Genomic DNA, 17,430 nt, shown 5'->3' on the forward strand with positions numbered 1-17,430 from the left:
ATTTTAGTTAATAGAAGATGAAATAGCAACCATTCTTAAATCAACTTTGAAAGGATTGGAATATTTACACTTCATGAGAAAAATCCATCGAGACATCAAAGCTGGAAACATCCTACTGAACACAGAGGGACATGCCAAGCTTGCTGATTTTGGTGTCGCAGGACAGCTGACTGTGAGTAACTAAATCGAAAATTTGCATCAAATACTGGATATAATTTTGAATAGATTTACACTGGTGACGAAGGTATTATTTTTTACTTGAGGGATAAAATAAAAGTTACTGAGCATCTTAGTTCAGCATTTCATTGCCAACATTAAAACAAAATCTTTGGTGTGAGACGGAGCAGTAGATCAGAGCTGCAGCACTCAGCAGTGCCGATTGATAGGACACAAGTTGACATCCATTGTTATCATAGAACCATAGAACCACAGAAGAAGTCGATTTGGCCTATTATATCTGTTGGCTTCCTCAGGAGCAATCCTTTCAGTCCCATTGTCATTCATGTCACTAAAGGAATATAGTGGATGCCTTTAAATAAGGAGATTGGAGAGTGACTTTAGGCTACTGTTGTAGACATTTTTCTGATGAGTGTATTGCGACATCCTCCCGACGTGAAAGGTGCTATACAAATGTAATCTTGTTGTGGTGGTACCTTACCCCAGAAGTAGCTGAAACACTAACTCGACTCTTCAAATGCCCTTTGCCTGTCTGCCCAGCTCCATCATCCACAAGATCCAGCTAATCCAAAACTCTGCCGCCACATATTCACCCACATTAAACTCTGCACTCCAGTGAAGGCTCCACTGGCTCCCTGTCGGCCAACAGATCGATTACAAGATCCTCACATTCATTTTCAAATCCCTTCATACCCTGGCAACTTCCTACCTCTCCGACCCACTTACTCCCCAACCCACTACCCACTGCCTCCACTCGACTGGCTCCAGCCTTCTGCATGTCCCTTATGCCCTTGTTCCACCATTGGTGGCCACACTTTCAGCCACTATACCTCGAAACCCTGGAACACTCTTCCTCTATCTCTCTGCCTTACCCCTTCCTTCTCCGTCTTGACCATGCCTACGGTCACCTCCTCCCTCCACCAGACTTTCTCTGCCACTGTTAAGTGCGCTGGCATACTATATAAATGCACCCCAAGCAGTTGTTGGCAGAACGCTGAACAGGTTGCTTCTGTTCAGTCTTTGCTTGATATTATTAATTTTTCACTTATGTTCATTTTTAAAAAAAAGGCAACTTTCCAATGTATTATTTCTGAAGCAGAATTCTGGATCATTTGGTTGAATATATATTTCAGGCTTTGAACCTCTAACTTTCTGATTCATAGGTGGGACTGCTACCAACTGACTGAGGCTATTCAAGAAAACTTTAGAAGTTGGAGCCTTTTTTNAATTGGTGTGGAGAAGCTTAAGGGGAGGCGTGATGAAGCTTTTCATTTACTTCACACGATAGACTAAATAACACCAAGGTCAGAGCATGTGGCGTCAGGGGAAAAATAGCAGAATGGATAGCAAGCTGGCAGCAAAACAGAAAACAGAGAGTAGGGGTAAAGGGTAGCTACTCAGACTGGCAGAGGGTGGGCAGTGGTCTTCCACAAGGATCGGTAATGGGACCAATGTTGTTTACAATATACATTAATGATTTGGATTTGGGAATCAGCAGTACAATTTAAAAATTTGCAGACATCACCAAATTGGGGGGAGTAGTTAATACAGAGGAGGACTGCAACAAATTACAGCACGACATTGATAAACTTGCTGAGTGGGCATTTAAATGGCAAATGGATTTCAATGTAGGAAAGTGTGAGGTAGTACATTTTGGTAGAAGGAGTAAGGAAGTCACACACATCCTGGAAAACAAAAACCTAAATGGGGTAGAGGAGCAAAGGGACCTAGGGGTACACATACACAATTCACTAAAAGTATAAAAAAGGCAAACCAGATATTAGGTTTCATTTCTAGAGGGATAGAAATAAAAAGCAGGAAAGCTATGATAAACTTCCATGGAACCTTGGTTAGACCACACTTAGGATACTTAGGATACACAAAAGACACTCTGATCAAGTGTTTATTTGCTTTTCACAGAATTAATTCTCTTATTTTAGGCACTACTGATTACATTTAACACTTAGACTTCTGGCAAGTATTAGAATAGTGACTGTTCCACAGCTGGCTAGTTTTGTATGTTTTCTACATATGCTGCCAATGAATCAAATTTTAATACTGCAGTAGTAAAGCTACTCAAACATGGGCTTAATTGTATTGCTGTAATCATAATGTATAGAATTAAGTAAACATGATATTTAAATACTTTTCCTTTTAATTCATGGATAAAAATTGCATCGCACAGTACATATCCTTGACTTGTTGCCTTTTGTGACTTAATGTGGTTTGGTAACATGGGGACAACAACAACATCTTGCATTTTTATAGTTTCCCTTATGCAGGGTAGCGTCCAAGAGGCACTTAATAACCGCATTTGATCATCTCCATCTGCAGTTTTTCTTATAACCCACAATCTCATTACAAAATAGATATTCCTCTGTTTTTTTATGCATAAATGATTAAGTGAGTCTGAAAATTGTTAATTTTGATCTACTGCCCTTTGGTTCTGTGGTTTTATACCAAATTAAATGATGAAAAGTCCTGGCTGAAACATTGACCTATTTTTCTCTTCAAGATTCTGATTGAACTGCTGAGGATTTCCAGCATTTGTTTTGTTTCAGATTTACAGCAGTTATTTTTTTTCTTCTTTCCAAATTAAATGATCTATTTGTCTCTTATCTGTTCCTCTCAATAGTTTAAAGACTTGGATCACATGACCACCCGGTCATCTTTTCTCTAATGAAAAACAGTTCAGCTCTCTGTAACTCTGTCTTCGTAATTGAGAGCTCCTCTTTATCCTTGTTTCTTTATCAAAAATTAGTTTCAGCATGTTTTGGTCTCAAGGCGAGGGTTGTCAGTGCTGAAGCCCCTCTCTTTTAGGTCCTAATGTCACTATCTAGCACACTTTGAATCAGATTAATGCTCCCATCTGCCTCAATGTTGTACTATCAACTTTACTAAAATGAGTGGAGGAATTTTTCCATCAACAGAAGAGAGTTAAGTTTTCTCTCTCCAATTTGGACTCGTTTCAAACTATGCCCCATCAATTCCTCTATCCATCAAATGTGAATCATCTCCAATGTGTCCACGCCCTTTTAAAGATAGTGTCCAAAATTGAAAAAGACGTTGAAAGAGGGTAGACCAACCACAGTTATCAAATGCTTCTGAGATGCTTGCTAGTCTTGTTGATAATGGTTTCATATTAGAAGTACTTTCAGTGAATGTCGGAAGCGCTTCACAAAATTTACTGTGAAGTGTAGTGACTATGTGTTTTGTATGCAAATGCAGAAGTAATTTGTTTTGTATGCAAATGCAGAAGGTCCCACAAAACAGACACGAAGTGAGTGGCCAATTTTATCTGGAGATTTATTGAGCAGGACACTGAGACGCTTTTGTGAAGCACTTCCGACATTCACTGAAAGTACTTCTAATATGAAACCATTATCAACAAGACTAGCAAGCATCTCAGAAGCATTTGATAACTGTGGTTGGTCTACCCTCTTTCAACGTCTTTTTCAATTTTGGACACTATCTTTAAAAGGGCGTGGACACATTGGAGATGATTCACATTTGATGGATAGAGGAATTGATGGGGCATAGTTTGAAACGAGTCACTTCACTTTCTGAATTAGTGTCGTGGAATCTTTAACATACACCCGAAAAGACAGATGAGATCTTTGATTGATGTCTCACTGAAGGATGGCACCTCTGATAATGTAACATTCCCCGTCAATGCACTGGAGTGTCAACTTAATAATAATACTAATCCTTGCATTTGATATAGAGCTTTTCACGTCTTCTCGACGTCTCAAAGCGCTTCAAAGAATAGACTGTAAAGTGAATTGACCGTATATTTGTGGGCGAAACGCAGCAGCCAGTTGCACACAGCAGTGTCCCACAAACAGTCGTGGATTGAAAATGACCAATTTATTATTGTTTTGGAGGGATTATTATTATTATTATTAACTTGAACTATAAACTCAAAGACCCCACATGGGGCATGAACCCACAACATTCTGCCTCAGGTGAGATTACCAATGAGCCAGCCTGACACTCAATGCAAGTTATTTCTAATAGTTCCTTTTCCACTATTTTTAATCTTGCAAATAATGTTAAATTCCAGCTGAAAGCTTAATGTTTTTAAAATCAAGTAATCTTTAACAATTACTCCCTTTGCTATTTTATCAGAACCAGTGTTGAGGGACTGCTAGATTTCAACAGTTCTACATTTTGAAGGTTGATGAGACATTATTCCCTTGTTCAGAAAAGCTTTGGAGAGTGGGTGCTATACATCAGGACAATAATAATACTTGCATTTGAAGACGTCGCAAAGCACTTCACAGAATATACTGTAAAATGAATTGACTATATTTTTATCTCTCCTCTTCACCTACATGCTTTCCACAGACAAGGGGCTAACTTTCACATGTTTGTGGGCGATATCCAAATCTACTTTTCCATTTCCACTCTTCATTCCATGACTACGGATCTATCCACTTACCCGATAGTCATCGTGGATGAAACACAATTTCCTGCAACTGAAAATGAACAAGATTGAAGCCATCCCCCTTGGCTCCTGCCAACGTTTCCTTACTTCTGGCTCTCACCTCGTAAAAACTCCCCAATCTCTTTCCTTCCTCCCCCCCACAAACTGTCTCTTTCTCTCTCCCTCAAACTCACTGAACCACCTTGGTAGCTAGCTTGTTCGTCAGATCTCAAAGGAGCCTCTGACCAAGACTGAAGATTGATAGGGCTTGTGAGGCTAGTAGTAGCCTGCAGAATTTCAGTATAGAAAGGGTGGAGATAAGAACATACCAAGAACATGAATTGCAGTGTCCTACCATTCACATGTCGAGCAAGGATTTATGGGGTACACTGTTGGGGAAGATTCTGGTTCCTCCCTCTCATTCTACTCTAATTGGAGATTGTGGAAGTTGCACTTTCTTTACTCCTTTGCTAGTTGGAGACCCAGATCGTGGCTCCAAGAATTACACAATCTACATGTTTTATAGTTTGTATACGTATTGAAGTATTGTTTGTAAATATTTTGGTAAATTGTCAATACCAACTGCTATAAAGCAGTAGGAATATGAAGTACGGTAGCCATAAATTCAGAAAGCATTCAAATTCAGTCAAACACTTGCATCGTGCGCAAAAACACATATTCCAGAACTGAATATTCCTTTGTATTCTATGTAGGCACTTGTAGATTGAGCTAACTCTTTGTGTGAATTACAATTGGAAACAGATGCTTACTGAGTGGGGACATACAGGTGATGACAGGACTGCACATATTGTGGATGAAAGAGCAGCAGTTTCCTGAATCCAATGCTGAATCATAAATGCAGGCAAATGCAAGCTGCCTGCACTATTTTAGCAGTCAAAACTCTATCATCTCTCAGCTAGGTTTCACAAGGTTCAAATTTACTTTTATAACATAATCTGATAAATTCCACAATAGTCTTCAGATGTTTATATATTTATAATAATCCTTGCATTTGATATAGCACCTTATCATGTTGTTACAACTTCTCAAAGCGCTTCACAGAATATATTGTAAAGTGAATTGACTATATTTTGTGGGCGAAAAACGGTAGCCAATTGTGCAAGGTAGTGTCCCACAAACAGTCGTTGATTGATTGACCAATTTTTTTTGAGAGATTACTACCCACGTAATTCAATCCACCAATCGACTAACAACTGAGTTCCTGTTTACTACTAGGTAAACAGAGGCATGTGAAGTAAGGAAATTTGCCTATGGTTTAGTGTAGTTTACATGTAGTTTCTACACAGCACATAATAGATCCCATAGTAAACAACAGCAACTTGCATTTAATGCACATTACATAGGAAAATGTTTTCACAAAGACACTGAACAAGGAAGAAGGGGGGAAGAGAGACGTGGTCTTATTGTCTATAGTGTTTAAAAAGATCAAAGCAAATCTTTATTTTGTGTAACTTCTGTACTCGTTAACTTGTTTTTTAAATAAGTTTACCTTTCCCTCCTACAAATCCTGGACTGCTCAATGCCTTGTGAAAGGTCCTATATAAATGGAAATTTGTTGTTGCACATTATTAAACGTTTTTACAGAGGTCAAAATTTACAACTGAAAAGAATCTTTGTAAGAGTTTACTAATATTGTGTGATGAGATTTACAAATGTTCCGGTGACTAGCATTACAACGAGATTTAATGTTACTTACAGGACACAATGGCAAAACGCAACACTGTGATCGGAACACCATTTTGGATGGCGCCAGAGGTGATTCAAGAAATTGGCTATAATTGTGTGGCAGACATCTGGTCGCTGGGTATCACGGCAATTGAAATGTCAGAAGGCAAACCACCCTACGCAGACATCCATCCAATGAGGGTAAGGATGGCGAACAGTTTCACCAGATTCACTATGGGAATTACAAATGTGTTTACACTTTTTAGTAACTCGCATTCCAAGAGGTGCTAGGTGTAAACGTGATTAGTGATTTTTTNAAGGGTGAAGCATGGTAGGGAAATAACTGTTAGTGATTCATAAGTCTTCTCCCACATCACTCTTAAGAACCCTGGTATATGTTTCTCTATCAAAGGGATTTGGGGGGTTTTCCATATACTTAGGATCTCTGCTTTGTTAGTGTTACGTCCACGACTTAAATCACACACGCTTCAGGATGTAAACTGAGATGCAGAAACGACAAAGGAATTTAATTGAGAAGTTGAGAAGATATTTATAACTTATCTAAAAATACACTGGAATTACTCATCATTGAAAAGTGAAGGGAGTTTCAACATCCTGACCAACAATCCTCTGATGAAAATCAGTCATTCGCTTCATGGATGTTCGTAGGATATTGTGAATTGGCTGCCACGTTCGCCTACAACATACGTGGTCACTACACTTTATTGTAAATCATGTGAAGCGCTTTGAGAAGTTCTCCCAACGTTGAGATTTTCATCAGAGGTCAGGACACTTTTTGTTGGTCAGGACATTAAGAGAAACTCCCTTCTCTTTTCAAATAGTGCCATGGCACATTTAACATATCACGGCCTGAATAGACTGATAAGCCCTCAGTTTAATGTCTCATACGAAGAATGGTGCCTCCAACCATACAGCACACCACAAGCACTGCATTGGATTGTCACCCAAGATTGTATGGGTTCAAAGTCCTGATGTGAGCTTTGAACCCACAACCTTCTGATTCAGTTGTGAGAGTGCTACCATCCGAGCCAGGCTGTCACCTAAATTATTGGTTAAGAAATTGCAGTGTACCATAGTGTTCATAGTATTTTATGTCCAATGTGTCGTGGTTTACAGTGTTTTATGCACAATGTTTAAAAGGTAATATTTGTGACTGTCACACATATTCTTTCAATATCTTTAAGCTGCTGTGGTTAGAAAATAAATACATATATTTGAGTGGCAATTTTTCCACTCATTGTTTTTCCAGTGTTATTTGATCTGACTTCATAAGAAGGCTGGGAAAATGTAAATGCTTTTGTATTTTGTCATAATTATGGTGTACAATTGGTGCAGGCAAGCTTGAAAGTATAGGCTAATTTTCATGCTTTTCCTGGAACCAGTTGGAGGTTTGTGGTCGTCTATTCTAAACGTGGAATGCATAGTGGAATAGTTTTGCATCCTATTTTGCTCTGGGCCTGTTGGCATATCTACAAAGGCACCTAAGTATCAGTAGGTTCTTTCCTTTGTTAGCTATATGGCGCCATTACCTGCAAATGTTTCACCAAGCAGGATGCAGTCCAACAAGCTTAACCTCTCCTCGCTGCCACAGACCTGGCCTGAATTTAAGTGTTGCAATGAAGTCCTGAAAGGCAGTAAAGACTTGAAGGAGAGCAAAAAAAGTTGGGTTACTTAAATCCGAGCTAAAGGTTTCAGAAGTAGAGAACGGGGCAGGGGAATGATATTATTGATACTGGAGAATATAATAGAAGGAGGAGAGAAGCATAAAGCAATTTGGATAGAAATTACCAACATTCAGGACATTAAAATAGTACTTGGCTGAAACTGTATGAATAGGTAAAGAGTTCTTTAAGTGCTCTGAGACTCTGTCCGGCGTGAAGGATGCTATATAAATACAAGTTGTTGTTCTCTCCACAGGTAAATGAGTTTATGTTCATACAGGAAGTTATTCATGTATGAAATGTTACTTCAACTGAATTTTTCTAGCTAACATTATACCACAGATATCTGGAAGGTTGATAAAACATCACTTCTCACCACGTTAAGGGACAAAATATCACCAGTTTCTGGATTTGTTTTAGATTGCACACTGTATGTGTTTCATTGTATGCTTGTGTGCCAAAATTGTTTTATTTTCACTTTAAAATTCTGTACTTTACTGAATTTGTCTCTAATTTTTAAAGTTACTTCTCACCCAGTTTGCTTTTATAAATCGTATTTGGGAAATGTCTACTAAACTAAATTACAGTAGCTGAAATAGAATATTGTAAATCGCCTGTAATGAATAACTCCCCCCACACCCCCTATCTCCAGACTAAGCCTCTGCCAAGTAAAAATATTTCACCCCTATTAGAGAGAATAAAATAAGGTGAAGCATCACACATTGTCCCTAACCTGGTTTCAAGATCATAAAATTGTTTGAAACTTAGCTCAAATGTTTTTTTTCAGAAATGCTGTACTTAAAAAGTAGAGGAATTATTCTTTGATTCACTATGCTGCAATGTATTGCAATGTGCAATCCATTGACTATCTGTATGAAATCTCTTAGCTCACATCTCCTAATTAATGGAGGACTGATCATTACATTCTTTCCTGTTGTCTGCAGAACCTTCATGCTTTAATCTAATTTTGAGTTCTCCAGAATGCATTGTATCTGCCAAAACACACAACTGTGGTTTTTATAGCCTTGAACACCGATCTGTATGACATATAAATAATGCAGGAGGAACTTCAAGAAATAATTTGCCACTTTTTTTTAAAAAAACACTTGATGAATAGAATTAGTACGTTGACATTTAATTAATATAGCTGAAAGCTTTAAGTGTTGATGTTATACATAGTCTGGGACCTTCCCTGCGTGAGTGGCGCTATACAAATGCAAATTGTTATTGTTGAATGAGTAGATGCCTTTTGACCATTCGAGTATACTTCCAAAAAACCATGTAGTACTTGTATGTAACATTCTCTAACAGGATTCTTTTTACTTGGCAAAGGCTTAGTTGAGGTAGGGTGGGAGGGGCGAGTGGGGGCTGTTCAAATAGATAATGCTCCTTGCCATTTGGCCAGCTTGTGAGGTTCAGGACCTTTTCATGCACTGGTTGGTCTCAGACCACCTGTGATTGTAGGTAAGGGTTGGTTAAGGGAGAAATTCTTGCCAAAGGCTTGCTGTCAAGGGCCCAGCACATCTTGATGGTTTTCTGTTTTTAGGTGCATTCCAGGGTTAGATCTCAGATTTGGCAATGTCCCAGCGGTAGCTTAACTGCATGTTTCTTATGGGCAGTATTGGGTTGTGCTCCAACTGGTGCATATACCTTCCTGCAGCTAAAGGTGAGAATTGGGCTAGCTGCAAGTTATAGGAAGGGAGTGAGAGGTCTCTTGCTTGCCAGCAACAGACTGAAGAGGCATGTGTCTGGGCTTGAGGGCCAGATAGATTAAGTATGGTTTTCATTGCCTTCTGAGTTCTTCAGCTAAAATATCCAAATGGCCAACATATGTGCAGGAGTGTGCCGTTTTGACTGCAATTCCATTTGCGTTGGGCTTCCTGCAAGGTTAAGTGGAATATTTGGAGCTTCTGATGGAAGATTTTGAACTGGCCCTTCCACTTTCTACTGAAGGTTGGTGTTCCTGAGGGATAGCATCTTGTTTATTGTTGAGTGTCAGAGATTTTGCATTCCCGTGGGAGTATCTGTGCTTTTTGTCATGCATTGAGGACTGTATGGTTAAAACGTCTGTGGTGTTGAAATTTCCATTTATGGGTGGGATGCATGGAGCTCTATTTGGTTTGGATACTCAGCTTGGTGATGGGTTTCCTTGTGTGTCTGACACCTGGCTGACCAAAGAAAAAATCTGTAGAATTGTCCTGACAATCTCTCCAGTATGACTTTTTTTTCAACTGATTGAAAAATTAAGTTTGAAAGTGCAAAAATCACTATTTCCTTGAAACTGCTAATACACTTTGATTATGTCACTATTTTTAACAAACATATAAACAAATTGCATTTATACAGCGCCTTTCGTGTTGGGAGGATGTCACAAGGCACAGGATAGTTGAGGATTGCACCCGAGCTGAGAGTTGGATTCAGGAGGCTTGGAGGCCAAGAGGGTGGGAGGATGACCAATTGTGCAGTCAAAGAAGAAGGTCTTGAGACAGACCTTGAAGAAGAGATGGAGCGAGGCGAAGGGTCTCCGGAAGGAGTTTAGGCATACACATAAATTTTATTTGTCCATTTACACGGACAACCCACTTTGAGATGTTCACCACCCTCCCACCCCCCCCCCCCAATGTGAGAGGTGCTATACCTAATGTGAGTAGAATTAGAATTACATATTACACATGTACTTCCCGTTAAAGTTGCTGAGTAGTGATCAGGAGAGGAAACTCTCTCTTCCACCCCCTCCAATCCAATAACAATGATTGTCGTGCCCTTATTGTCACCTAACTGAAAGCAGACCAAAGATGGAACCTGAAATGAGACTTTTGGTCTGCATTGAGACGAGTTTTAACTCGTCATTTCGCAAGTGGTTTGGAACAAATTGAAAATGAAGCAGAACGATTCATTCCTTGCGGGTTGACTTGTTTATCTCTGCTACCTCATGATTCTAAACTAAAGGTCCGTCCCCACTCCCCACTCTATATGAGCACCACTATTGGAAAATACTGCTCTTTTAATTTCAGTTCTTGTTTTCATTCATTTATTGTAGACCAATAAATGGATACCTGTATTCTTCTCTGTTTTGCCACATGTTCAGAAACAGCAATGAAAGTTGGTGGAGTGCAGTATAACAAAGGTTTTACAGTAGATACTTACACATACCCCATTCGACTTCAAGATCCTCACTCTCGTGTTCAAATCCATTCACTCCCTGGCACCTCCCTACCTCTCGGATCTCCTGACTCCCCTGCTCGACTGGCACCGACCGGCCTCCTGCTCGTCCCTCGCCCCCTCCGCCCACCATCGGAGGTCGTGCTTTCAACCACCACGCCCCAAAACTGGAACACTCTCCCTCAATCCCTCTGCCTTGCCCCCTCTCTCCCCTCTTTCAAGTCCCGCCTGAAGACTTTCCTGTTCGACCGTGTTACGGCCATCTCTCCGCCTTCCCCTGGCTCGGAGTCAGGTTCCACCACTGTTAAGCTCTCAGAGACTCTACCCTGCGTGGAGGGCACTATAAGTGCAAATTGTTGTTGTTGCAGGGATGGTCAATATGCCAGTTTAAACTTGCCTGGTCTGATTGTATCTACAGAATAAAGTTATGATCTTAAAATCCAGTGTAATCAAGTAGCATACTGCTAAGGGCATAAGTACTTGCAATTTGATGACCTTAATGAAATGCTAATGGGGCTAATATAGGATATAGTGACTTCCCCTTTTTCTTCATCAGAATGAGGTTTCAATTAAGTGCATGAGCTCATCTCTTCTGATTCAGATGCAATTACAAAGGATATATGAAACGCATTTGAGTTGATGAATGGATTTCCTTTATTTTGATTAATCACGTTTTAAAGTAAGCAATGGATTTATAGCAGAATTGAGAGATTAGTTCAAATGTATTTATTAAAAAAAATCAACAAGCTGTTTTTAAAGAACAAATGAATTGAATAAAAAACTTGCATTACGTATGTCATAACCACTTCAAATGTTTTCCACTGCTAGTGCTACACGGTGTATAGTTAAATTCACTGTAAAATGGAATTTAATACACTTTAATTGTTGCATGCTTTTATATTTTTGAAGACCTTATAAAGAGAATTGAAGCCTGGTTCTAAAATATATTTTTTAATTCTGCATTTGAGCAAACATTTTAGGCATTGGCTGTCCAAGAGTTTAGAAGTGTTTGAATTGGGTTAGGTTTCCTTTCAAAATGCTGGAGATCTCAGACTGATCTTTCATACACAAATTTCTTTTGTGTAGTTTTAACAAACTTGCATTTGTTTCTGTGTTTGAAATCCTTGTTTTCATGAGTATGACGACCATAAAAAATAATAAAGTCAAACAGAAACCTTCTACAGTTTTCTAAAATGAAATTGAGCTAGAAGTGGACAAATTAAAAAGAAATCCAATGATGATATTTCTAAACCACTTTAAGAACATAAGAATTTCTAGACAAAAGAAGACCAAGGTCCATCCAGTTTGCCTTCCACCATCCTGGCAATTAAATGCACACGTCATTCAAACTATAAACCGTATCCCAAGATATTATTTCGTAACATAAATCTATCTAATTTGCTTTTGAAAGAATCAACACTTTCTGCTTCCACCATCTCCCTTAACCTGACAGCATTATCTTGAAATACCAGAAAGCATTTAATATTGAGAAAGAACAACATAGCGACGCTCACGCAGGGTAACATCCAAAAGAATCATTCAGCTATATCCTTGTTTTTTTAAAAAAAAGCTACTTGAATGAAAAATACAAACAAAATTGCCTGAAGAAAACGTTGCAAGATGATTTTTTGAGTTCTGTTGGCAAAACTATTTGACACAAAGTTAAAAGACTTAATTGAGATTCTGCGAAATTACAACCCAGGTGGTACGATCAGCACCTGGGTCAAGGAGACACTGGATTGAGCTGGGCAGGACAGCCTTGGTGGGCTAGAGCTTTGTGGGGGTGAAGTCAAGGGGCAGGTGGAGATTGTCATGTGAGGCAGGAGGTTTAAGAGGTGAGGATATAGGAAGTGGAGACAGCAGAGTTAATTTTGGTCAGAGTGTATCAACTGAGCCAGGCTGACAGGAAACCAGAAATGCATCTGGATATAATCACAAAATTGGTTTGGATGAAGAAGGCCCTTCGGCCCATCAGATCTTATCCTTCCAAAAACACCCACCCTACTCTCCTCTCATTACTGCATCAGACTGTTTTTTAAATCCAATGGTTTTGGCTCAACCACCCTTCCTGGCAATCTCTTCTAGACATTGATCACCCTCTGAGCCCACCTTTACCTCAATTTTCTGAAATTTGAAGGAGTGACTATCATGTTATTGTTGAATGTTGTGGGACTAAAGGGTTAACTACTTTACTGCTAAGCACTTTTTGAATGTAATTGCTGTATAGTTACAGATAACTGCTCACAATTAGCGTATAATTACTAGCGATTAAGCGCTATGAAGCGCTACTATTTGAATGTGAACCACAGTGAATGGCCTTTTCTTGAATTATCTGCAATCAGATCATTTTGTAGGGCCAGCCTAGTTATACTGTTACTTTTTCTGAGCATAATAATAATCCTTGCATTTGGTACAGTGCCTTTCACATAAGGAAGATGTCTCAAAACACTTCACAGGATATACTATAAAGTGGACTCACTACTTTTTGCGGGTGCACGTGGTGTGGTAATAGATACACAGGTACTGCTAGAGAATATGCAGTAAATGAGAATTGTATGAGGTTGTGATTCAGACATTAAAGTTCATAAACCATCTCAGTCACAGATTTTTTTTTCCTGAACGCCAGGTGGAATTCTGAAATCAAGAGGACACCAATCTGGAAATGATATAAGTCATCTGCCAGTTTTCTGGAAAGCTAAACCCTGCAGATAGATTTTAAAGTGTCTCAACACTGATGATACTGCTTCATGAGCGTTGATGGTCAGCTGCAAAAGAAGTACGATAGCTCAGAGATGTTTTTTGGACAATGAAGAGAAACAATTAGGAACTCAAATGATATGCAAAATGCTCCTATCTGATTGACATCCCAAAAAGGTTTGCGGCCTGAAGTGATTTTTTAAAATACATTGTGACTCTTTTCTTCCCCCCCTGCCAGCATCTGAGAAACGCTCCCACATGTTCTTCATGTGAGACAAGGGCCTGCAGCTAAAGTTCTCCACACAGTAACTTGCAAACATCAACTGTACAGTAGTAAAAAGTTGAAAAGCGGATACAAGGGAGCTGAAACATTAGGTGGCTACCGTCGCAATGTCTACAAAACAAAAGTCTCCTCTATCTTTTGAGGTGGATGTTAAAGATCCCACGGCACCACTCAAAGAATGTTTCTTTTGTCCTTACCAATAATTACTGCTATGAGCAAATTGGCCGTTGTGTTTGTCTACAAATATGCAATCACTTCATTTCACAGGAAATCCTGTGAAGCACTTTTGAGTTGATTTAAGGTGTTGTATTAAAATGCATGTATTATAATAACCTTCAATAAATGTTTGACAATTACTCCTGTGAAGCTCTGCTCATGGATATTCCTTAAAAGAGTGGTGCAGTGTACATATCAAAAATACAGCACTCTTGTTAAATACCTTCACTTATTGCTCTGTAGCTGCTGCTTTTGATTTAACTTGTTGAACAAGAGCCTTTCAAGTTACCGTTCTTTTACCCATATCACAGATAAGTTAACATAGATTGCATTATTAATATTGTGTAGAATATCTTCTACTGCACTCAGAATAGAAATCTAGAAACATTTGAAACAATTGTCATGATTTTAAAAATAAAATTGTATTAAGATTATTATGACATAGTGGCTCAGTACATTGGAGCATTGTGAGGTGTCACACCAAGTTGGGGGATCCAAATTTATAAACTTGTAATTAGGTTTATAATGAACATATTTTAATAATCCTTGCATTTGATATGCCTCCTTATCAAGTTGTTGAGACGTCTCAAAGCGCTTAACAGGATATACTGTAAAGTGGATTGACTATTTTGTGGGCGGAATGCCAATTATATATCTATAATATTGTAAAATATTCACTTCCTTCCACATGGAATAACCAACTACTTTAGCCGTTGTTTTAGGATAAAGTTCACTGTGTCATCATAAAAAAAGTGTCATGAAGAAGACTCTTTAACCTACTTAATTTTGTCAGTTGAATATTGGACACATGCGCATTTGATCTCATTTGTCCAGATCACCAACCTTACCATTTTCCCATTATGGTATTAAGCTGTTTCTTAATGGGGTCTTCGGTGCCTTTGCCTCAACCTGTTAACTTGTTCCAGCTGCTGGTTATACTCTGTAAAAAAATGCTTCCCTGTGTCTGCCCTAAAATTGCCATTCACAACCCTGAACTTGTCCTGTACACAGACTATTTCTAAGTGGCCCCTTAGGTTTATTCATTGAATGGAGAAAGTATTTAGGTGTTAGGATCACACACCACCTGTAAAGATCAAACACCATCTTGTTTGATCTTTACAGAGCAAAAACTGTGAATATTTGAATGTTTTACCGATAATTAAAAAAGATTTAGTTGCGCATTATGAAAGGAAATAAAATGATGTGTATGAAACATCTAAGCATTTGGGGCAGATATTTAAACAAGTTGTGTTACGGAACACTAAGAAAAAGGATTTGATTTGATATCAGATGTCCTGCATCGCATAGCTGTTGCGTGTTTTGGTTTTCTCCGCCTAATTAAAATAGGATATATTTAGCTACATAGGCTTGAGATTGGTGGTTTGTACAATGTTCTTTTTATAACATGAACATGGTGTCTTTAGTAAAATACTGTGATATCTGTGAAAAAGTTTCATACCATGACCAAAGTAGAATTGACATCTGTTATATTCTGTTACCTATACTTTGTACATTTTATGTACTCTGTTGGGTGTGTCGTCAATGTACCTTTCCAACAAAGTTTAAACAAATAAATGTGAGGAGATATACCGCTGGTGGAAAAGTTCGGATTTAAAACCTCTTCAAGTCAAGCCATAAATAATGTTTTTACAGCTGGATCACAGAACAAAAGCACAGAAGACAAAGCAAAAAAATTATAAGACGATGATGAAAGAGGGAAATATACAACATCAAATAAAGTTTTAAAATAAGATTTCAACAAAAGTGAAAAGAATATTGTGCATAGGTATTAACACGTTAAATTTCTTTTTTGTTTTATCCTCAATTGTGTTTTACTTTTCCTTCTTTTGTTTTGCCCACAAAATGTACAGTCAATTCATTGTGAAGCGCTTTGAGAGGTCTCAACCACACGATAAAGCGCTATCATCAAATGCTAAGATTATTATTATTCATTTTGTTTCATTTTTTCTCTCTTGCTGTAAAATGAACAGGACTATCAACTTGGAATTGAAATGCCAAACATGCTCAACTTGAAATTAAATATGTATGGAAGACTTGCTCGTATTTAGTACCCATATATGTTGCAGTTTACCGCTTAAGGTTCACTGGCTCCCTATCCCTCAGAATCGAGTACAAAACCCTCGTTCTCAAGGTTGGGTATTCAGCATTTTTGCCCCCAAACTCTGGAACTCTGTCCCGTAATCCCTCCGCCTCACCCCCTCTCTCTTGCCTCCTTCAAGTCCCATCTAAATATCTTCCTCTTCGACTGTGCCTTTGGTCACCCTCCCCCCTGTCCTCAACCCGTCCTGACCCCAACTCCCAGCTCGGGTACAAAACACCTTACTGTCCAGGAACGTCTTTCCAATGTAAAGAACGCTACACGTTGAGTCCTGTAACTCGGTGGTTAGAGCACTCGGCTTGCAAGCGAGACACCTGGGTTCAATTCCAGGCAGGGCGAAACCTTGGGCAAGTTTCCTTACTCCACACGCCTAATAATAATCCCTCCAAAACAAAACAATAATAAATTGGTCATTTTCAATCCACGACTGTTTGTGGGACACTACTGTGCGCAATTGGCTTTCACCCACAAATATACAGTCAATTCACTTTACAGTCTTCTGTGAAGCGCTTTGAGACGTCGAGAAGATGTGAAAAGCGCAATATCAAATGCAAGAATTATTATTACACAAGTGTAATTTGTTGTTGCAATACTGAGGCTGTCCCACTTGCTCTTGTCACTACCTTCTCACTTCAGGCATTGATTGCATCAAACTGTATGGGTGCTCGCTCCACCTCATGGAGTCCGATGCAGATCCTTGGAGTCTTGTTTGTCGCCCAACTATCCTTCAAAGCTACATCAAGGCTCTGCTTTCCACTGGCCTCTGGTAATTGTTTCTGACAAAGTAACACTCAGATCGTGAGAGAGGCATAGTTAAAGAAAGCCTTTTGTCTGTTTGATCCCGTCCTTCAGAATGCCTACACAACCGCCTTCCCATTCCAGCTGTTTCTGAATGAATCTGTTATCCTGGCCTCCGTTGCCTTCTCCCCTTCCTGGTAAACCTGTTGCAGTCATTGTTCACTCTATATGTAAAGAAATTCTT

The 17,430-nt window shown here is 39.0% G+C and overlaps 1 protein-coding gene across 3 annotated transcripts in view; it reads left to right on the top strand.

Annotated features, from left to right (window-relative positions):
* Positions 1 to 17,430, top strand: part of stk3 (serine/threonine kinase 3 (STE20 homolog, yeast)) — a 232,900-nt gene that overhangs the window by 62,299 nt on the left and 153,171 nt on the right. For all 3 annotated transcript variants that reach the window (XM_007895083.2, XM_007895084.2, XM_007895085.2), the window contains 2 exons: positions 8 to 172; positions 6,323 to 6,490. In XM_007895083.2, coding sequence (XP_007893274.1) covers positions 8 to 172; positions 6,323 to 6,490 — 333 coding nt within the window. The remainder of the gene's footprint in view (positions 1 to 7; positions 173 to 6,322; positions 6,491 to 17,430) is intronic.

This window comes from Callorhinchus milii, unplaced genomic scaffold (assembly GCF_018977255.1).
Source record: "Callorhinchus milii isolate IMCB2004 unplaced genomic scaffold, IMCB_Cmil_1.0 Scaffold2, whole genome shotgun sequence".
Lineage (NCBI taxonomy): Eukaryota > Metazoa > Chordata > Chondrichthyes > Chimaeriformes > Callorhinchidae > Callorhinchus > Callorhinchus milii.